We start from the raw sequence: 23,328 nt of genomic DNA on the forward strand, positions 1-23,328 counted from the left end.
CTCAAGCGATTTGCTGGTCCTCGCAGAGTCCAGCCACACTGAGTTGTATCAGGGCAAAAAAATGTTATGCTCAGCGACCATAAGGCTGTAATTACATAGGAGCAGTGCTGAGCTCTGCAGGATAAACGTCAAGACCCAGAGAGATGGCACAAAGCAACTGAAGAGGGGAAATGTGGACACATTTACAATAAAGACAAAGAAAGTCAGGGCGACACAAAGACAGCTAGTAAATTGAGTAAACTGTAACAACTAAGAAAGCAGGTAAAAGTTAATAATCTGAGTCACCCAATAGCATTAGATCATTCTCATTCCAAAGTGATACATGAGTTGAGCCACAGCATGGTGTGACTGACACCTTGTGGATTCCAAGGATAACTGCTGAAGTCACATATTCCTAGTATTGCATCTCTACAGTACTTTTAACTGTTATCACAGAGAAACAAAATTGACTTCAAACTCAATCAGCATGGAGAGCGGAAAGAAACGTCACAGTCGTTTCAAACTTCAATTTTTATTATTTGTACATTCACCACTGATAGGCGTACTCAAGAAGAAATTAAAAAAACAAAAACAAAAAAACAAAAAACAAATCTTTGTAAATGATAAAGATACAAAAAAAAAAAAAAATAATTAAAACCATTGGTGAGAAAACTCATAATGCAACCTCCCCTCTCAGGCCTGTACTGACTACAGGGTCAGAGTACTGGAGGAAGAGGAGGAAAGGGAGAAGAGGAGAATCAATAAGGACATAAACATAATCTGTGTCAGCTGTGACAGACAGATTCTCTCCCACAGAGAATAAACTCATCTCTTAACAGAGACAGAGGAACACTGCATTGCCTTAGTAGTTATTCCACGCTTGTTTAAAAATACCCCAGAGCTGCCTCATTTAAAGACTTGATTTGAAGTAATCTTAAGTCTGTACAAAAAGCCAAACACACCTATTTCAGTATTGTCTGATTTATGCAGTCCTCTCTGCAGAGGACCGAGTCTTCTCTTTAGGCAGGACTGGCAGGAGGAGCCTTGTACTACATGCAGCAACAAAAGGATTCCTCATCCAAATTGTTAAACACAGAGGCGACAACAAGTGACTGCAAATCATAATTGGCACCCACACTATGAGGCAAATGGGGCACGTTGGGCTAAATAATCAAAATTACCCAGTGAGTCAAACAGCTATGCTGTCAAGACAAAAACTGAAGAAAAAGAGGCAAATGTAGAAAGAAAAATATCAAACCTTGACAGTAACGCCACGGACAGCGCTCTGAAAAACAACACTGCAAAAAAAAGATCATGGTCCCCTTAAAGCATAAATGTGTGTAGGTGTAAATGTGCTTTAAAATAAAAAAAGAAGATGACAATTTGAGAGATGGTAGCGACATCGGTTGGTCCTCTGTTGGGTCTTAGTTGTAACAAAGTACATGTAGTGAAAGGCAAATGGAGGAGGGCGGTCTCTAGGACAGTTCCATCAGTTGATTGGCCATTAGCGCCGCCTTTCTCGTGGTTCGCTGCGGCTGCGTGAGCGTCGGCCTCCGCCCGCCCCGCTGCCCCCGGGCCTACGGTAGCCATCCCTGCGTTTGTCGTTCTCCCTTTCCCTCTCTCTCTCCCTGTCTCTATCTCGACCTCTGTCTCTCTCTCTGTCCTTGTCTTTCTCACCCTCACTGCGTTCTGTTGTACCTCCTCCAGTTTTCACCCTCTCCTTGCGCTCCTCTTCCCTTTTTTTCTCCTCTTCTTCTTGCTCCTTTCGCCGTTTCTCACGTTCTTTTGCCCGTTCTGCTCTGGCAGCTTCCCGCTGGGCAAACTACAATGAAAATGTAAAAAAAAAAAAGCTTTTTAAAAAAAAAACCCAAAACCCCCAAAAGGTATGAAGTGGTTTGTTTCATCACCTGTTCATCTGTAAGTGGAAGCCAGTATATGCAAGGGGCAGCTTTAGTCTTGCGGAACAAGTCATCAAGCAGCTTTGCAGGGGGATCCTCGGCTATTTTCTCTGACAGAGAATACACACAACATTAGACAAGAGAACAGGCCTCTGGCAGCGGACCCGGTACACTGAGTCTAAATCCACGTCTTACCTTTCTTCTCCTTGCTCTTTCCCCTCTCCTTGCGTCGCCTCTCTCTTGATCGCGACCTTCGAGGACCTCCCTCCTTCTCTTCTCCGTGTTTTCCAAACTCTCTAACCTTGTCGCGATCCCACTCCCGCTCTGCTCGAGCTCGCTCCCTGCGTTCCATTTCGCGTTCCCGTTCAGCCCACTGATCTCGCTCAGGAAGGAGAGAGGGCAAGCCCGATGTTCGACCACGGCCGGAGCCAGGACCATGTTCCTCTGCTCCAAGTTTGTCACCTGCACCCAAACCTTTGTGGAAGTCCAACTACAGGGCAGAGACATGTTCAGATTACAGATAGCCAAACATTTAACACTTATGGAGGGGAAAAAAAACTCAAAACAAAAATATTCTTACTTCATCCTGCTGGCAGAAGTCAACAGTGAGAACTTTTGGGTTGCTCTGTGGCCATTTCACGCCATGAAGAGCTGCTCGTGTGGCGACTGCCTCCTCTACACTTGAATACTAGACACGGAAAGTATAGTGGAGGACCCGTGAGAGAGAGAAAATACTTCCAATGTCTAAAAGCAGTCTGAGCTGCAGATATATAACTCAATGCTTTTAATAACTTACAGTGACATAGCAGTGGGACTTGATTTTGTCAATCCAGAAGCCCTCCTCCATCAGACTGCCAGTTCTGCTGAGCAGTTCCTTAAGCTGTCCCAGAGTGAATGGCCTCACCTGAACAGTGTCACAGACTCCATTACAATATGAATAAAGTGCGACTACTAACAATTTACACACTGCAAACAAGATAAACACAGTGGAACAATTAAATAAAAACACATGCAATAAGAAGTCAGCAAGATTACAAGAGGAAAAACTGAAACCTTTCCATACAATTATTCTTTTAACTTAATTGTTTTGATTTATTATAAATTAACTGGGTCTATGACAGTAGAAGACAATATATTGTGGAAGTTTTATACCTCAACAAAAAAAATGAAATAAAAAAAATAAAAATCTAAAATCAACCCCAAAAGAAAGAAAACAAAAATCCATGTCCTATAGCTCATATTTTAGAAATTTGAGCCCAACATGGGTTTGTTCATGGGTCCTATTCTCTCACCAGGTTGCAGATGTGAACAATAGTGGAGACTTTTCCGCGAGGTGGTGAGGGCTGCTTGGCCGTGCGAACAGGGTCATCAATTGTGATGGAAACACTTGTTTTCTGCTGGCTGATGGAGCGACGGATGAGGGTGTCGCTGGGGGTCACTAGAATGAAAAACAGTGAGCAAAGTGTCTCCATTACATCACTGTCTTTGTAGTTCTTATAATAGAACATATTTTCCTTTACCGAGACAAGAGATCTGTATCAAGTGTCAAATAATTAAACTATTTGAATTGCTACACCCAAGATGGCATGCCAGAAATCAGCACCGACTGAAAATAGTTGTTTGAATCCATATAAAGAATCATTCAAGTCTTTCTGTCAGCCTTTCTGTTATGCACCCATTTGACTTTCTTAAACATAAGGTAATATGAAAATTAGATTTCAGGAATACATTAATTAATTCTGATGAATTTATTTCTGCAGAGAAGCCATCTTACGGTGGATATCTTACCAGTGTTGATTTCTACATCATGGCTGGTATGTGTTGGTGAATGAGTTTCAACAGCTACAGGAATAGAGGTATCCATCTGCTCTTCATGAGCCTTTGTCCTTTCTTGGTCTACCTGTAGATCATCTTCCTCTGCCTCCTCTTGCCTGCTCCTCTTTGCTTCTCTTTGCCCATTCTCCTGGCTTTCTGAATGCACCACCTTAAATACAAGATATCACACCAAGCAATCAACTGAGAGATAACCTCGAACAATCTTAAAGAGCACTTTACACTTAATGAAAGTGAAGATACTAGCGTCAGGTTAATCAGTAGTTAAACACTAACAACAGTGACCTGTGTAACTGTGCGTCTAATCTGAAGGTCCTGATCAGAGCGCTCCCTGTCTTCATCATCAGCCCCAGAGAGGACAGCTTCCTCTGGATGCAAGTCAACTACTGCTTCCTGTCCTAGACATGGCCTGATGTCTGGGATCAGAGACTACAGGCAAAGCGTGAGGAAACAACATGGTTAAGCTTTCTACGAGACAGTGTTTACAATGCATCTGTGAGAATTACTGTTAACTACAATGTAAAACAAATTATGCTTTGCTGCAAATACCTTGAGTGAGTCAGTGGTGATGCTGATGGAAGGTTTCTTGGCAGTGACAGCTGTGCTGGAGCCCCACCTCCTCTTGCGACCAGCCACTGTCCCAGACTCCTGTTCACCCTCTGCACTGCTGGTGCCCGGGGATGATTTACTGCCTGGGAAGTAATGGAATCAATACAATGCTCGACGTTTATGCAACACATCAACTGGAAATATATACAGACAATGGTCTTTTGAATGATTACTGAATTATATATTCTGTTGAATAACCAAATTTAAGAATTTTTTAACGCTGCTGTGTTCTCAAACCTTAGCGTATCAATGCTGCACCTCGCCTATCAAAAATATTTGTAAACTAGATTAATACAAATATGAGGAGAAAAAGCCACAATATCAACATGAATAATCAAATGTTAGTAAAGAATGGAACAAGGTGAAAGGTTGTACTCACTGCTAAGAGAGATCTTACGAGCTGAGAAGGCCTTTGATTTCTGAAACACAAGAAGATAGAAACAACCCGATATACATGGGAGAGGTGAGACGCCGACACCATGGAATGAGACAAATGGTCAAGTTGAAGAAAATGTGGAATAAAAACAAGAAGTGGGTAAAGAGAACTGAAAACAACACCTCGCCTTAAAACTCGTTGTTTATTGATGGCAAGCTATGTTGCGTTTGTTTATGTTTATGATGTGTTCTCCTAACTTTTGAAGCTCTACACCTGTAGATTTTTGAAAATATTTCTTACTTTTAAAGATTGAACTTCTCAAACTTGAACTTTCTAAAAAAACAAAACAAACAAACAAACAAACAAAAAAAACAAAACCCAAAACCCAAAACAAGCCCCCCCCCCCCCCAAAAAACCCCCCCAAAAAACAAAAAACAAGGACCTAGTGGAAACTGTAATGTTTCAATTTAAGCACTAAAATGTTTTGTTTTTTTAAATGTTTGTAGACAAACTCCAACTAGTTCAACAAAACTAATATTTAACTACTTTAGTCAGCTAAAAGTAAACTAATACACAAGATCACCAAATAGGGGTTTAGAAATATTTTTGTTAAACTGCAGGAGGCACAATTAAAAATCCAAAGCTCATTCTCCATCAGTGATTAAAAAGAATATAAATTAATATTAAACACATTCAAAATAAGCTATGAAATACAGCACTGAGTAAACATCTACTTATTCCCTGACACCTGATCCTTACTGTTTTGGATATGGCCCAATCACGACTGCATGTACTGTATTTAGGGAACAAAAGGTCCAATCAATGGTGGCTGGATGAAAATCTGAAATCTTGCTGGCTGGTAGGTTGGGCTCAATAGTTCATTTGGGTTTGGGCTTTCAAATGTTCTTGGCCAAAGCAGTCGTCTTCAGATGTTAGTCCTTTTAAAGATGTGGCAGACTTTTATACTGGCAGAAGAGAGTGATCAGTCCACTTAAATTGAGACCAGATAATGAATGCTGTCAACAGTCACTGTGGAACAACTCCATAAGTTTGACTTAAAAGTTCTGCTTTAAGAAGCAGTCACATAGTAGCAAAACTCTGGCAACAAATGGCAAGTCCTTTTTCAGGTGAAAACATTCCCAGCCTCTTGCAGTCCAGATATTTGCTTTAAGCTATCTGAAAAAGTGTCCAAGCAGCAGATCTCTCTTCCAACAGATACACAAAAACTCGAAATGTCCTTCATACCATTCTCCAGGTCATAATCCACAATGCCCACTTTCTTTGATCGTTATGAGATTTAAAAAAAATGTCTTTGATAATAATAATTTAAAAAAAAAAAAACTTCTTTAAACTTGTTCACAGCAGCCTTGAACTTGGCTTAAGTGAGCAAGCTTCTTTCCTCATGCTCTCGATGTAGACTTTAAGGGTGTGGGGCTAGATTGGTAAAAATCAGGCTGCAAGATGTGGGCAACATTGACTAGCCAACCCCCTTTTTAAAACTTCTGGTCCAATTAATAGTTTCTGTCAGCCATATCGGTGAAAATGAGGCAGACTTTGTTGCCAGGGGTGTCCCTCTGTAGTGCAGACTTTGGGGCTTATCTGTGGTCAACTCTGGATTCTTGGGGACAGTGGAACAGGTGCAGCAGTAGCAGTAGTGCCAGAGGTAGTACGCAGGTACCAATAGGGGCAATGGAAGAAGCATGAGCACCTTTATAACAAAGGAATCATTTGGGGTTTAAACATCAGCCACAGTGAGAAAACACCCTTGCTGTTTGTTCCTATGACAGTACCCAAGGTTAACATACTACCAAGATTGAAAATGGCCCATTAAACCTTCTAATGACCCTTTCTTGTTGTTTAAAAACAAAACAAAAATCTAAATACTTACAGTAAAATGTAACATGTTTAAAAACTAGGAATAATTCAAAAAGTGCACTAAAAAAAATCTAACTATTATGGATGCCTGTGACTAATTGACTAGACGTTTAAACACGGCTGCCAGTTAAATGTATTATTATGTTATTACTATACAACAGCAGTTGCCATTTCAAAGATGCTGCTGGCCACTCATGTTGCCTGCAGCGCTAACACCAGCTATGCCTCCGTCTCTCTACCTATCTCTGTGGAGGAAAGTAACGAGCGAGGGGGGGAAAGTAAACCGATGACAGCCGAGACAGCGAACCATCGCTGTTCTTCAGCACTGTTTAAAAATAAATAAATATCGTTTGTGTCAGAATAAACTGGAACTAAACCCCCGAGTAATCACACTGCACTGTGGTGCAGGACATTGTTACAGTTCATACTATAGTTCATATAGTTCCACAAACACACATGCAATACTTTTTGGGCCAATGTTGAAATTTGTCGATCAATTTGTGTCCAGTTTTTAATATAGTCAGAGTTTTCTGTCTTTTCAAGTAGATGAATAGCTAAGCTTTCTCTCTTGTTTAAACAACTAGTAAATTAGTCACGAGGAACATCCCTAAAAACTGCATCTCCCCAGCAAAGTACTTAATTAATGAAAGCCTTCAGAACTGAAATGATTTGGGATTCTCCAGGTGCCTTACCTCCTCACTGGTTTCTTGAAATTTCTCTGGATCTGCCATGGTAGTCTCCTTCATCTGCCTGCATATTGTTAAAAATAAATACACATCAAAGAAAAGAGGTAAAAAAAGGAAAAAAAGATCATCAGTATGAAGAAAGAAAACTCACTCATAAGATGTTAAAAATATTAAATTAATAGCTTAACACAAGCAATCAAAACACTATGTAAATGTTTAACAAAAACAAAACATGTCAAATCTAAAGTATTAAAAATATTCCTAGCAATAGGAACAAAAGGATTAAAATCAGAAACTTAATTGATTCCTAAATTAAAACTGATTTAAAATGGATATGCCTTTGTAAATATTGCCAGTAGCTGGGCAGTGCATGCAAAATTAATACTTTAGTCCTTTAAATGTCATTACACTGTAATCATAATTCAAAAATTCACGTTTTCTCAAACACGTGTCAAGGAACCACAACACAGCATAAAAACGCGTTAAAATCTCAGCAAGTGGACCCACTCCAATGTAATGCACAAACAGCAACCAGCAGATGCTAAAATTACTGCGCCTTCACCGCATCACACGTTGGTGACCACATCAAATGCGCTGCTATCGTCCCCCTCAGGGTTAAAGAACTGAGCCGAGGCGAGAAAAATAAAACAGAAATTAAACGCAGTTACCACACTCCTTATTTAGCCAAGCTGCGCCCGTCCAGATCCGACACGCACCACAGCTACACGGTACCTGACGAATGAGCGTACGCCTCACGTCGTCACACCATCCTCGTGAAAGCACACGCGAACAAGTCCACTCATTGCGACTGAAATCAACTTGGGGAACTTCACACCACTGAGACCACGCCGTGCTCGCTCCACACGCAGCACACAGACTGCGACTGCCGTTAAAACGACTGCGTCGCAACGAACCGCTTCTCTTCCCTCCCTGCTGTCTTCCTCTCTCCGAACACTACTCCTCTGTGAATACGTCCATGACCGCAGCGGCTGTCAACCGGAACCTGCAGCGGACAAAGTGTCGCCTGCTGTCTAGCTGAGCCGCGGTGTGGAGAGCCAAAGGCCGGCATAGGCTGCTAAACCCGCCGACTGAGCACAGCCATGTTGCAACGAATAAAGAAAAAAAAGATCTTGTATTAAAAAAAAGAAAAAGGACCCACATCTTTTCTAGCACGCCGGATTTAAGGTAGTCTCATCAATCGCCTGATGGGAAATTCAATGCCCAGCCTTTTTTCTTACACCGTTTTTATCAGGTCTTCATTATAATGACATCATGGAAGCGTTAAAGTGAACACATCAGTATGTCATTTCATAAAACAATGTCCACGGAACTGGCTTTTTTTCACGTGCTTTTTCCACAATATGTAAATAGCGATGTGCAAAATAATTACTCCACTCTTACCATTGAGGAGTTGTTGTTTTTTTAAGTAGAAATATTTATGAAATAATGAGATTTAAAAAAAGAAGAAAAAAAAAAGAAGCTTTCGGTCATTTCACTAGCTTTGCGCCTAAAGGACAGTTTAAGCACAATAAAGCTACATTATATTTTGTAGGAGAAACAACCTGAAATCTTACTATGATGATCGTAGGCCTCTCTTTTACACTGATCATCCATCTTGATGAAACTTACAATAAAAACTGCCTAGAGTACTAGCATTAACATCTTACTTACTTCTTACTTAATTTAGTAATTACATTATAGTTACAATTATGTCGTTGTTATGTTAAAAAATATTCTTTAGTTATCTGCATGCTGCAATAGAAAGAAAAATGCATATCTGTAAATAAGAGTTAATCAAAGACTGATGCTAATAAGTGATTATGCATAATCTGTAAATGGAAAAAGTTTGGAACCACCAGGTCTCTTCCTAGAGCTGGCCACCCAGCCGATCTGAGCAATTAGGGTAAAAGGGTCTTAGTCAGGAAGGTGACCAAGAACCCGATGGTCACTCTGACAGAGCTCCAGTGTTGCTCTGTTGAGAGAGGAGAACTTTCCAGGAGGACACCCATTTCAGAACCACTCCAGCAATTAGACAGAAGCCACTCCTCAGTAAAAGGCACAAACGGCCCACCTAGAGTTTGTCAAAAGGCACCCGAAGGACTCTCAGACCACGAGAAACAAAATTCTCTGGTCTGATGAAAAAAAAAAGCCAAGCCTCTTGTGTGTGGAGGAAACCAAGCATGACTCATCAACTGGCCACTACCATCCCTACAGTGAAGCATGGTGGTGGCAACATCATGCTGTTGGGATGTTTTTTGACACCTGGGACCTTGTCAGGGTCAAGGAATGATGAACGCAGCAATGCACAAAGACATCCTTCATAACCTGCTCCAGAGCATTCTGTACATCTGATTAATCTTCAGATTCATCACATTCATCTTTCAACTGGACAACGACTCCAAGCACACAGCCAAGATAACCACACAGTGGCTTTGTGACCGCTCTAAATGTCCTTGAATGGCCCACCCAGACCCAGACTTGAACCTGCTTGTACATCTCAGGAAAGATCTGAAAAACGTCTGTGCACTGACACGCCCCACCTAATCTGATGGCGCTTTAGAGGATCTGCAAAGAAGAATGAGAGAAACTGCCCAAAAATAGGTGCGGCAAGCTTACTTTAAAAAACAAAACAAAACAAAACTTGACGCTATAATTGCTACCAAACGTGCTTAAACAAAATATTGAGCAAAGGCTGTGAATACTTATCTACATGTTAAAAAATGTTATTATTAAATTTGCAAGATTTACAAGCAACCTTTTTTTTTCCACTTTGTCATAATGGGGTATTGTGTGAAAATGAATTTATTCCATGTTGGAATAAGGCTGCGTTCTGACAACTTGAGGGTGCATGGGAGTTTGCCCAACCAGTCTACATGTGTTTTGTGGACTTGGAGAAGGCATTCGACCGTGTCCCTCGGGGCGTCCTGTGGGAGGTGTTGCGGGAATATGGGGTGTCTGGCCCATTGCTACGGGCCATTCGATCCCTATATAACCGTTGCAAGAGCTTGGTTCGCATTGCCGGCAATAAGTCGGACTCGTTCCCGGTGGGTGATGGGCTCCGCCAGGGCTGCCCTTTGTCTCCGGTTCTGTTCATAATTTTTATGGACAGGATTTCTAGGCGCAGCCAAGTGGCGGAGGGCTTTCGCTTTGGTGGCCTCAGAATCTCATCTCTGATTTTTGCAGACGATGTGGTTCTGTTGGCTTCATCGGGTGAGGGCCTCCAGCTCGCACTGGAACGGTTCGCAGCCGAGTGTGAAGCAGCGGGAATGAGGATCAGCACCTCCAAATCTGAGGCCATGGTTCTCAGCCGGAAAAGGGTGGAGTGCCCACTCCGGGTCGGGGATGAGTTCCTGCCCCAAGTGGAGGAGTTCAAGTATCTCGGGGTCTTGTTCTCGAGTGATGGGAGAAGGGAGCCGGAGATCGACAGACGGATTGGGGCTGCAGCTGCAGTAATGCGGACGCTGCACCGGTCCGTCGTGGTGAAGAGGGAGCTGAGTGTAAAAGCGAAGCTCTCAATTTACCGGTCGATCTACGTCCCTACCCTCACCTATGGCCACGAGCTGTGGGTAGTGACCGAAAGAACGAGATCGCGGATACAAGCGGCAGAAATGAGCTTCCTCCGAAGGGTGGCTGGCCTCCCCTTAGAGATAGAGTGAGAAGTTCGGCCATCCGGGAGGGGCTCAGAGTAGAGCAGCTGCTGCTCCACATCGAAAGGAGCCAGCTGAGGTGGTTCGGGCATCTGACAAGGATGCCCCCTGGGCACCTCCTGGGTGAGGTGTTCCAGGCATGTCCCACCGGGAGGAGGCCCCAGGGCAGTAATTTTATTAGTAGCTTTGTATGTTTGGAGTGGTGAATGTGTTGACCTATGTGGAGTTAATCCAGTGGTTTATTACAATTTGTTTTGTTTTTTAAATTTTTTAAACTTTTTTTTTTATTTTTAAATCTGCCAAAAACATGTTTCTATCATTTTGTTTTTGTATTTTTTTTGTAATAAGAAGAGACATCTTAAAAGGTCCTTAAGAAGAAGGTAAAACAAAAGGGTAAAGCAAGCACTGGAATGTGAAAAAGGTTTCCTACCCAATGTTGCTCATCTATCATATTGTTTTTCTATGATGCTTTTCATTTGTATTTGTGGATTTTGGGACAAACTGTGTTACTTGACACTTTTGACATACAAAATCAGGCAGCAATTTCCTCTACAGACTCAAGTCTGATTTTACTCCAGTGCCACCGGAGGGGCTGAAGATCAAGGCTATTCACAAATTTGGTCTTGTCCCTAGTTTAGATTTAAGAACCTTAACTGACATAATATATCATAGGAGATGAAACTTCTTTGCCATTGTTATCCATTGTTTGTTTTTTCAGAAAGTGGAAAACCTCTACACAGCAATGTAATCAATTCATGTTTCAAGAAATGTTTATTTTGACTGTATTGACAATTAAGGAACTATCAGTCCAAATTTTTCCAGTTCTGAGAGTTATAATGCCATCACTTCAGGTACAGAGAACATCATACATGAAATAAATACAACTCCTATATTTATTTGTAAATAAAATGATAAATGGCTTCAGGACCAAAATACATTTTTTAAATTTTATATTTGTTATTCACCTAATTAGCTGCACTAGTCTCATTTCAGCTTACTGTGGGCATCAGCCTGACGCCTACGGCTGTCATTTACTGTCCCACTAGCTTCTTCTTTCCAGCTCTTTACTCCAAGTGCATCTACTGTCACACGGGCACATGTGGAATGGAGCTGAAGAGACTGGTGAAATGAAAACTATAAATCTAGCTGACAACAACACTTTCTAAAGTAAAAATAAAATATATCTTTCCAACCAGTTTTAAACTGAATATAAAGAGGGGGAGGGGAGGGAGAGAGACCCCCTAAACAACTGAGCCTTTGCTGTAGCTCTTCAATTAGCAGCGAGTGCATTAGTGTTTGGTGTGTTGTGTGGTATACAGAGCAACAAAGCTAATTTGAACAGACTGGCCCACCGTCCACCTAACAGGGCCAAACTGGCAAATCCCCACTCATGATGCAGAAGAGGTCAAATAGTTACTGAGCATTGTTAACAGCCTCTATACTTGCATGTTAATAAGAGCACAAATACACTGATCCCAGTGAGTAAATCTGACACACAAACAAACTATAAGATATGTTTCAGAAAACTGGGACTGAAAACCAGACCTTTGTTTGTCCTTTTCCTCCTCTTCCTCACTGTCTGTTCTCTTCCCATGTTTTTCTTCTCCAGTCGGTGCTTTGGAAAACTGTGCCTGGGAATTTTAAAGGGCAGGGAATAAGATGAAGAGCAGACAGTGTGGTTCATTTATGGCAAATCTGTTTTATTATCAAAGACCTGCCCATTCTGACACAGATATTGTGACAAGGTGAATCTTCTGGGGAACTTATTCTAAGCAACTTACCACGTTGTGACTGTCTCCATCTGCAGTTGTGTTAGCCTTCTCTGCAGACGTCTCTCTTTTGCAGGTAGAGGTTTTTGAGGATTTCCTTACATCCTCATGCTGAGCCGCCATGTGCTGTGTTGAGGAATCTCTTTTAGATGTCTCCTCCTTGAAGGAAAAAAAGAGAGCAGTTCAATATTTTATTTTATTTGCATTGGAGCAAAAATATATAAAGTCTACTTTGAATTTATTTTTACAAAATAGGCATGGTAAGTTTTTTTTAAAAAATAAACATTTTCAGTTTAAATAATATGATTTATAATAATATGATTATTCAGAAATGGTAAATGGCAATTAATCTTTTTATTCTATTCATTAAAAATCAATGGAAACAATAAATGACAACCTTTATTGCTAGCTGCTTTTGTCTGCTCCTTTATTCAGCACGGGTCACAGGATATAGCTCTGTATATATTTGATTTAGCAAAATCTCCTTGGAAGCCCTTTTCCAAGGGTTCTGCACCTACTTATGCTAACCACTATGCTAAGGGCTAGTCATGCAAGTACTCACAGTTACATATACAGTTTTAATAATACGTGGCAGTATAAAGAGATGGACACCATTCCACCTGCTTTCCTCAGTGGTTGTTAATCCTTTTCATGTATTAATAATTAATTATCAGGAAAAAAAATATTTCACCATGTGTGCACAACTAAAATCTTTTTGATTTATTGTTTCATTTTTTTTAAAGAAGCAAAAATTTTGGCTTTATCAGAGTTAGCAGAATTGAGGACTATATAGCAAAACAGCAAAGGAAATAGCTTGATTCTAAAACTCTGTCCTTGATAAAGGCTGTTATCCCCCCTAAAAACACAGGAAAAAACTGTCGACTTCATGAAAGAATGTTTATGATATTTTCACAATCTACAGACACAAACTGAAAAAAAAAAAAAAGAAAAGAAAAAAAAGAAACGAGGGGCCCCAGTGATGTACAGAACAGGGCATCTGAGTCGCTGGTTTGTTAAACAAAATTAGCAGCGCCTCTAAAAAGAGCCGCCCGCAGAACCACCCCCACCCACAGTCTCAACATCAATGAAATCCAAGATGCTGATCATTACTAGAGTTGGTAAGTAAAGCTATATCTGAGAGCGGCCAATAAAAGGAAAAGATTAAGATGGCAAGGCAAGCACAGCTACTGAAGAATTACAAAATAAGAAAAGCTTTTGAACATAAAGTTCCAAGTTTGAGGTGACTGGGTAGAAAAAACACAGAAGAACATCTGTAAAAGAACCTGAAGGGGTGTTTGATGCCACCTGTCATGACGGATAAAACGGATGAATTTGGGTGCTCTGGCATTGGTAAAATAAGAGTTTTGCACAGGATGAAATAGTTGTAGAACAAGGACAGCCATCACTCCATTTTTGCAAAACTGCGTGAGCCATTGCCTTTGACTGGAGCCAATTGCCTTACAGGACAATGACCCAAGACACAGCTCCAAACTATAGAAAACTATTAGAGAAGAAGCAGTAAGCTACTATTCACAACGGAGTGGTTAGCATTCTCCAGGTATCTTAACTGTACTGAGCAGGTGAGAGAGTAGTTTAACTGTTAAGACACTGATCCACATTAATGGTGATGTTTCAGGCAACACAGAGTGAAATGTTACCCCAGCAAATAAACAAATAGACTACTAAATGGGTGTGAGGCTGTGACTGATGCAAATGGAAGTTCTCTTTTTTCTTTTTGCAAAAACAAAGTTTGACGAGGAAAAAAAAACAATACTATACCAAATAAAAATTGGTTACTAGCCTAGTCAACAGAGTCTTGAGTTACCTTTTATTCTTATTTACCTTGCAACTCACATGATGATTAAACATTGATAAAATTAGTACAGGGATACAAATGTTGTCATCTGACTTGTGCTATTTATGCATCAAGCACAACTTTGGATTTAGCCCCACAAGTATTAAACTACCGTATTTTCACAACCATAAGGCGCACTTAAAAGTCTTAGATTTTCTTCAAAAAGTACGGCACGCCCTATAGCGCAGTGCGCCCTGTGTGTTGTAAGGAGGACGTAGTAGAGAACACCATGAGAGCGCTAAAGGGTGAAGTGTGGGCGTTGATTGTATATACCGGGACAATCGCACATACCTGTTCTTTTATACAGGTATGTGCATTATGCAGGACATCGTTGTTTTAACAACCCTGAAAATGGCAAAGAGACACGCTTACGAAGCACAGTTTAAACTGAAGGCCATCAGCTACGCGGAGGAACATGGAAATCGAGCAGTGGCGAGAGAATTTAAGATTAACAAATCGATGGTTCGCAAATGGAGGAAGCTAGAAAACAAGCTCCGGCAGGTCAAGAAAACGCAGCTGAGTTTCCACGGACATAAGGCGAGGTGGCCTGAGTTGGAGGAAAGACTCGAGCGGTGGATCATCGAGCAAAGAGCGAGCGGGAGAAGCGTTTCGACGGTCACCATTCGGCTAAAAGCAGTTTCACTAGCTGAAGAGATGAACATTGAACATTTCCAAGGAGGTCCGTCTGGTGCTTTCGTTTTATGAAACGGTGCCATTTTTCCATCCAGACCAGGACTACCGTAGCGCAGCAACTTCCAGCGGATTATAATGAAAAGCTGGCCATTCTTCCGCTCCTACTGCAGCAAACACATCGCCGACAAACACATCCAGCCCAGCCACATCACAAACATGGATGAGGTCCCGCTCACTTTTGACATCCCGGTGAGTCACACTGTGGAGAAGAAGGGGACCAGCACGGTAGCGATACGCACAACGGGGCACGAAAAGTCTTCTTTTACTGTTGTGCTTGCCGCCTATGGTGATTTTTAAGCGAAAGACTTTGCCTAAAGAGAAGTTTCCAGCAGGAATCATCATTAAGGCAAATGAAAAGGGCTGGATGGATGAGGAAATGATGAAAGACTGGCTGAGGGAGGTGTATGTAAGGAGACCAGGTGGTTTTTTTCCACGCATCACCATCCATCGCTCTTAATCTGTGACTCTATGCGTGCCCATCTCACAGCCGATGTGAAAAAACTAGTGAAACAAATGAACTGTGAGCTTGCTGTCATTCCGGGAGGCCTGACAAAGGAACTCCAACCGCTGGACATCGGTGTGAACCGCCCGTTCAAAGTAAGGCTGCGAGCGGCCTGGGAGCGATGGATGACCGATGGAGACCACAGTTTCACCAAGAGTGGAAGGCAGCGCCGGGCGAGTTACGCCACAATTTGCCAATGGATTGTAGATGCTTGGGCTAACATGTCTGCTGGCACTGTTGTTCGAGCTTTCGCAAACGCCGGCATCATTTCCGAGGAGCCGCACGGCACGGAAAGTGACTCTGACAGTGAAGAAAGTGAACCTGGAATGTTTGATGGAGATTTAGCAGACACAGAGGATGAGGACTTCCATGGGTTTGATTGATGATAAAAATGTGAGTACCAAACTTTGTTTTGCTCCTGCTTTATTTTTAAATACGCACACTTGTATGCTTGTGTGTTGTTGATGATGATGATTACCGGTAATAGAAATGTGAGTAAGGTACCGAACTCAGGTTTGCTCCCGCTTTATTTTTAAATACGCATACGGTACTTGTATGCGCCCTATAATCCAGTGCGCCTTATGTGTGTGTTAAATACAGTAATGGCACACATAACTGAGACTGCGCCTTTTAGTACAGTGCGTCTTATGGTCGTGAAAATACGGTAAGGAACTATAGCCAACAGCGTCTTAAACGCAAACCAGACAGTTTTAACAGATAAAAAAAAATTAAATTGAAAAATTGTACCCACTCGCTTGTATTCAGAGATACTGCCAGAAAACACCTGCTGTGATCAGAGACTAATACCACTCTGCTGAGAGCCCACTACACCCAATGAATACAGATCCCTTTAAAAGTAAAGTAGCCTTCTTTTTAAATGATTAAAAAATAATAATTTTAGCATAAAGAATTCAGCAGACTGTGGAGAAATGCAATCTGAGCAACAATATGATTTAAGATAAATAAATTGGTATATTATACAACTTTATAGTCACAAGTGTGACACAAATAAATAGTCAAGCATCTATACCATTGCCAAATCATGATTAATGACTGCAAATGTGTATGGTGCCATTGTTCAAGCTCTATGTAAATTCAGAATATGTCCAACTGCTGGAAACAACACAGGTGGATTTTATACCTTGATTATTAAGGTGATGGATATTTATCCAAATATGTTCATTTTGGAACTAATTTAGTTTGGTTTATATAGATTTAATACAACTTTGCATTAATGCCAAAGACAGACAGATCATTTATTCTTACCTTTGTAACTCTGGAGGTGGAGTTCTTTTTCTCTTGAGAGGACGAGGATGAACCGGATGATTGAGAAGATGAGGACCCAGAGTCCGATTCTGAGGAAGAGGAATCGGATGATGATCTTTGTCTTGTTCGTATCCTTTCCTTCTTTGAATCTCTTCCTCTCTGCTCCGCTCCACTCACTGAGCTTGACAAACCCTTGCTTTCATCAGCTTCTTTTACTTTTTTGATGGACTCCTTGGCAGCCTGTTCAGTCTTTCCTGAAGCTGCCTGTTCTTTATCCTCCAACACTAGCCTTGTGGCTCTTTCTTCTTTGGGACCCATTTCAGTAATAACAGCAGTGTCCTCCTCAGACTGGATCCTCACAGATCCCGGTGGTGCAGCAGCAACCTGCTGATTTGTCCGTAGCTCTGAATCTTCCTGTTTAACTGAGGGCCTATGTCCTTCAGACTGTCCTTTCCCAACAGTGGTGGGATAAGTGACAGGTGAGGTGCGAGGCTGTGGGCTATCAGAAAATGTACGGGGCCGCTTAATAACCATAGACGTGGATGAGGGTTGTGCTCGGTCCATTACGAACCGGAATTTTTTAAATGACGAGTGTGGTGAAAGAGATGTTGTTGAAATGGTTGCACTACACTCTGCTGCTTGGCCTTCGCTCTGGGGTTCTGGAGCACGGATTTGTTCCCGGTCTCCTGCCTCTGCTGACGAGTTTATAGCGGGTCCTGTGGAGAGGGGGTGAGGAGTTGGCAGGGGTGTGAGACCAGCCTCAAGGCCACATTTGGATGGAGAAAGGTGACTCTCACTCTCCTTTTCAGCCACCCCAGTTTTATCTTTCTCCAGCTCCAGCTCCCTCTCCCGCTCCTCCTTTTCTTTCTGCACTGCTTTCTCATTCTCCAGCCTTTCATGTTCAAGAGCTTTTTCCCTTTCTTGCTCCAGAGCTCTCTCCATCTCTTTTCTTGCCCTTTCTAGTTCTTCTTGCTGTAGGGCTCTCTCTAGCTTTTCCTTTCTCTCTTTCTCAATTCTCTCCTGTTCAAGAGCCGCCCGTCTCTCTGCCCTCTCTTTTTCCACCCTCTCTCGTTCCAAGGCCTTTTCCCTCTCTATCCTCTCTCGCTCTAAAGCTTTCTCTCTTTCAACTCGTTCTCTTTCTCTTCGCTCTAACTCCAAGGCCTTCTCCCTCTCCAGCCTTTCTAGCTCTAAAGCTTTTTCTCTTTCTCTTCTCTCCAACTCCAAGGCCTTCTCCCTCTCCAACCTTTCTAGCTCTAGAGCCTTTTCTCTCTCGATCCTCTCTTGCTCTAAGGCTTTTTCACGTTCTATCCTCTCCTGCTCCAAAGCCTTTTCCTTCTCTAACCTTTCCCGTTCCAGAGCCTCTTCTCTCTCAATCCTCTCAGCCTCCAGAGCTCTTTCTCTTTCTAGCCTTTCTCGCTCACGCTCCAAAGCTGCTCTCTCCATTTCTTCTCTCTCGCGCTTTTCCCTCTCCTCCCTTTCTCTCTGCAGCCGTTCTTGCTCCAGAAGTTTAAGTCTTTGAAGCTCAGCCTGCCTTTCAAGCTCCAAGGCCCTCATTTGCTCTTCCCTCTCTTTAGCCAAAGCTTGCTCCCTCTCCTGTCTCTCTTTTTCTAGAGCAAGTTCCTTCTCCTTCTGCAAAGCCTTCTCTCTCTCTTCCTTTTCTAAGGCCTGCTGTTGCTCAAACCTCTCTCTCTCCAAAGCTTGCTCTCTTTCTCGCTCCAGTGCTAGGGCTCTCTCTCGCTCTTCCGCCGCGGTACGTTCTTGCCGACGTTTTCTCAGCTTCTCTTGTCTTTCTAGGTCAGACTCCATCTCTCTGACCCTCTCGTCAGGCACAGTGGGCTCAAGTGTACTCACAGGTACTTGAATATGGGCTGAATGTGCTCCTGTAACACCCTGATTGGTGCCTGGCATTATTGGAAACGGTACATGCTCTGCAGTGTTAGAGGTGTGAGTGGTGGCAGATACCAGGCTCTCTGGTGGTCCTCTGCCAGGAAATGATGTAGCTGAGGATGAATTGCTTTCTTGCCTATCAGCTTCGCCATCAGTGCCATGCCATCCTCCTCCGGAGAAAGCACCTTCTGACTCCATTTTACGTGCCAGAAGGGTTAGTGGGCCAGGCCTGCGTTCAGCATGTCCACTCCTTTGTGGCTCAGGGCTGCTACTACGGCTACCACCGCTGGAGGAACCAGAGCTGGAAGAACTGGGGGAACGCCTGGCTTGGGGAACATCTGGACTAGGTGGACTCTGTTTAGGGGTGTCAGGCAAAGGGAATGATAATTCTGGTGGAGGGGAAGGAGGCGGTGTTGGCTGGCGGAGTTGAGGTGACAAAAGAGAAGGGATGTGTTGCTGCTGCGGTTGACGGGACGCTGCAGACCTCTCCCTTGTTGTGGGTCCCCTGGCTGGCTCTCTGAAGTTTCTCCTTCGAGCGCTGCTGTCCCAGTCGTCATCGTCACCGTCCTCGTCACCATCCTCGCTGTCATCATCGTCGCTGTCACCTGGGACTTCACTTGATGCAGAGCCTCTCTCTGGCCTTTGCTCAGCGGCAGGAACACGCATGGGCACAGAGCCAGAAGCAGGTGGACTGGACATGTCAGCCTCCTGGTTTCTGTTTGCTTGGCCCTCATTTACCGCACCCAACAATCCCTCTTCACCAGAGGTGCCAGCTGGCTTGTGCTGCTCAGGTAATGCTGGTGTGACATCCTGACAAGAACAGAAAGGGAGCGCAGATTTATTTATTATCCCCTCCCACAAGTTTAATCAGAAAGTTACTTTTACACCTAACACTTAAGAAGAGAAAGTACAATCTAACCTGGGCTGGAGGAGGACACGGTGTACTATTGTTGACTTCTGCGTGCTCCTCTTGCTCTGTTCACAAAAGAGAAATAAACATAAAAATCACAAGATTTTACAATAACCATCCATAATGTGTACAGTATTTTATTCAACACAACTTGCCATTTGTATCATATGCTTCACGAGCCTCTCTCTCCAGACGCTGCCTCAGTAGCTCCTGTTGCTTAGCCAGATACTGCTTTATAAAGCTGTTCTGGCTCATTTCCTCACCAATCTAAACACACAGAGAAATTTTGAAATACAATGCAAGATCTCAAGGCTAATAACGCATACTTTTTGCAGACATTTATGAGGTTGTGTAAATGCACGGTTTGCCATATATACATAAAAGGCCATCACTTATCAAGACACTTCAGCCTTTTATATGAAACTAAAACTATCTTTGAGATTCACACCTGAGAGTTTGGCTGTAGTCCAATATGAGCTGTGGAGGTCCTCTGCAAGTTCTCCAGCATGAGAGCCTGTTAGTGAGATAAGAGATGTTTTTAGAAAAAAGGAGAACACTCTTTCATGGGCAACCTTGTAGCTGCACTCTATTCAGTAGTATGTTTTATCACATCCGCTGATATTTCCGCCCTTGACAAAATATAATGAGTTTCTATGTACTAAATGTAACAAATATCCTTAAGCATCGCTGCTCCTCTTTTATAATAATGTTAGACTTGGAGAATTTTGTCTTTGATACTTTTTTTTAGAAAGCCTGCGGTTGTGAGAAACTACAAAACTTGTTGACAAACGAAGGAGGATGATATGCAACAATGTTCCCATGTAAGATGGTAAAGGACATGGGAGTCTGTCAAACAATAATTGACAAGGTTACTCTAAAGCTGTGGTCAAACACCAACCAGTGATCAACTTATCTTAAATTTCATTGATCACCAATGAAACACCTTGTATAAATCTATGCACTATTACTACTACTTTATTCATGATCTATTACTTTGCACGTAGACATAGTTGATCTTTTACATTGCTATTATGTCCATTATAATGTCACTGTCATTATCAGATGCTGGTAGGACGAAACTGTTAATAACCCAATGGCTTTATATGAGCTTTGCAAGTACGTTAGCTGGTAACTACGACTAAAATAATCAACATATTCTGGGTTTTGTGAGAAAAGAACCACTGTCTGGCGTAATATAGGTTATATAAACGCAACGCAAACAAACAGTAAAGCGTTGATGGCTCAGTGAAATAATGCAATCGGGACTGCCCAGTAACAAAAAGAAAAGAACGCCTTAGCTATCTTAATAAGGTTTGACGATCTGTCGCAATGAAAAACAAACAAGCTCAAGACCAACGGCAGCTCACGGGCCTGCTGCAGATTTTGAGGGAAACTACTCCTAAAACTAGCCAATGCGTTTACCAACAAAAACGGCAAGAACGTTAATTAAAAATTGCGGGTTAGCCGCTAAAAGTTGTGGATTTTCTCATTAACTCTAAGTGGTGAAATGTTAATCTGCTGGACAAACTCACAAGAGCAGTGTACACATCGTTAAAAGCAGCATACACAGCAGCAAGCGAGTCGCTAAGGCCACTGATCAACTCATAGCGTTAGCCAGGAGAGCTAACGAGCTAACGGGACAACATCAACCCGAGACACAGTTTAGGATTAGCCGATAAGTTGAGTGAAGTGCCAGTCTTTCCGTAGCTGGAACATTTCTACAGGGACACAGCACTGCATAACCACAGCGCTGACAAAATAAAGACATTTACAGCTGGTGAATGAGCTTTAACCTCGATAACTCTACTACGCTCAGCAGTAACGATACTCAGTTGTCGGCCCTCGAGAGAGCATCAGCCCGTCTCTTCGTTAACGTTAGCTTGCAGCGACCGTGGCACCATATATCGCAGTAAAACTCACCCCCTTGAGTCTTTTGATGAGAGTATTCTTCTGGCCGCTCTTCGACAGCCCCCTCTCCTCGAGAGCGGCCTTTAAGTCCGCTACTCGAAGGGACTGGAGCGGTCTCCCGTCCAGCGTAACGTCTTCAAGGTCCGCCATTTTCCGTTCCTCTTGTCAGTTCCCAGCGAGAGCGACGATCAACGCCTTCATCGACGTCACGTCATCGCCGACGACTTCCCCCCGAAATCAAATATCAAATAAAATAAAACGTTTATAAATATTTTAAATCCCAGACTAAACCAAAATTACTTTCATAAGCCAAATGTATTACTTGAAATGGCATCGTTAAAAAATTATGGTATTTATATTTAGATGTTGTATGCGCCACATCTTGCGCAACATCTGCGCAAACCTGACTTCCTACACAGCACAACTAGTTAACTGCACCCCGCTTCCTGTTAGCAGCTCTGGATTTACGTGACTGTCGTTCGGCTTCTCTGCACCTCGACTATGTCGGTAGTGAGTTGATATACGTTTTAAAATAATGGGGAGTCACAACTCCATATCTTAAAGGTAGTTATTAGCTAGCAATAGCGACTTTAAAGTCAGAGCCCGCCCGTTTGTGCTCCTTAAACAAAACGTTAAGCTAAGCTAAATGGATTATTGAGCTGTTTAAGATGTCGTGGTTTAATTATGTCAGTCAAAGCTCAAGTCAACACCAGCCCACTGACAATCAAGGAATTGCAGGCATCCTGTGCAGTTCTCCCAACCCAGTGTTCACGTGCCCTGCAAGTTTCCCTTCTCCCAGCTTGGGTGAATTTCCCCCAGCTCCTCAAGGTGTAGTCAGCCCTCCCAGCCTCGAGAAGCTGTCCTGCGCTTCTCCGAGTGCAGGTCAAGTTAGAGAGCCCGAACCCATCTCCTACGTAACCTTCCAGGAGCAGCGGTGTGTCCTGAGCTGGTTCCAGAGCTGGACTCCCGTTCAGAGGGAGCGGTTTCTCCAGGACCTTCTGGGGAAAGCTGTGCCGGGGAAAGTGTGCACCCTCCTAGACTCACTCAGCACTCTCCAGGTACTTTATGCAAACTTGCAAACACATGGTCTGGAGAGGAGTGCCATTTCTAGTAAATAACTGGCGCTTTCTTCCTCTGTGTAGGTTAAAGACAAACTTCCAAACATCTTTGAATGCCAGCTCCGCCTGTGGACGCAGTGGTTTGAGTCTTGGGGAGAAGAGGAGAGGAATCATTTCCTACACATGCTGGAAGAGCGGGACCCGGATTTTGTTACCCACTTTTACAGGAGTGTAGCGGGTACAGCAGGAAGAGACTGAGCAATGTTTGCATTGTGATAGAAAAGCAAGTAATAAAGGGGTGATGTGTGGTGTGGAAAACACATTCTCTGAGTCTCTTTGTAGAAAATTTAGCCTTCTTGTAGATCGTAGTGTTCGTATACGTTTTGTAAATAAAATTCTGCATGCCTGCTCCGCCGGGTTTTTTTTTTAAGTTTTTAATTGATTGACACGAATTTGTAAATAAACAGGTTTAACATCTAGCTGTGGGTTAATATCTAAACAGGCTTAGCTCTTCTGTGAGGCAATTAACACATCTGGAATAACATGGACAAGAAACACTTTTTTGATAATGAGAATA

General features: G+C 42.6%; 2 protein-coding genes across 2 annotated transcripts; one reads left to right on the plus strand and one right to left on the minus strand.

Moving 5' to 3' along the window:
- Positions 1–491: 491 nt before the first annotated feature.
- On the minus strand, positions 492–21,896 carry acin1a (apoptotic chromatin condensation inducer 1a). The gene is made up of 18 exons (XM_082514541.1): positions 21,706–21,896; positions 20,234–20,299; positions 19,941–20,052; positions 19,795–19,850; positions 16,989–19,685; positions 12,685–12,831; positions 12,449–12,534; positions 7,263–7,320; positions 4,699–4,738; positions 4,260–4,402; positions 3,996–4,139; positions 3,666–3,861; positions 3,170–3,315; positions 2,674–2,781; positions 2,458–2,565; positions 2,073–2,367; positions 1,887–1,987; positions 492–1,801 (listed from the first exon to the last, which is right to left on the minus strand). The coding sequence occupies exons 1-18, from the start codon at positions 21,841–21,843 to the stop codon at positions 1,484–1,486; spliced, it is 4,959 nt and encodes a 1,652-aa protein (XP_082370667.1). The 5' UTR covers positions 21,844–21,896; the 3' UTR covers positions 492–1,483.
- An 85-nt stretch (positions 21,897–21,981) lies between these two features.
- cUnh14orf119 (chromosome Un C14orf119 homolog) lies at positions 21,982–23,230 on the plus strand. The gene is made up of 2 exons (XM_082514558.1): positions 21,982–22,751; positions 22,836–23,230. Exons 1-2 carry the CDS (start codon positions 22,362–22,364, stop codon positions 23,007–23,009), a joined length of 564 nt encoding a protein of 187 aa, XP_082370684.1. The 5' UTR covers positions 21,982–22,361; the 3' UTR covers positions 23,010–23,230.
- The last annotated feature ends 98 nt before the right edge of the window (positions 23,231–23,328 follow it).

Source organism: Aulonocara stuartgranti (assembly GCF_965226115.1).
Source record: "Aulonocara stuartgranti genome assembly, chromosome: 18".
Taxonomy (NCBI): domain Eukaryota; kingdom Metazoa; phylum Chordata; class Actinopteri; order Cichliformes; family Cichlidae; genus Aulonocara; species Aulonocara stuartgranti.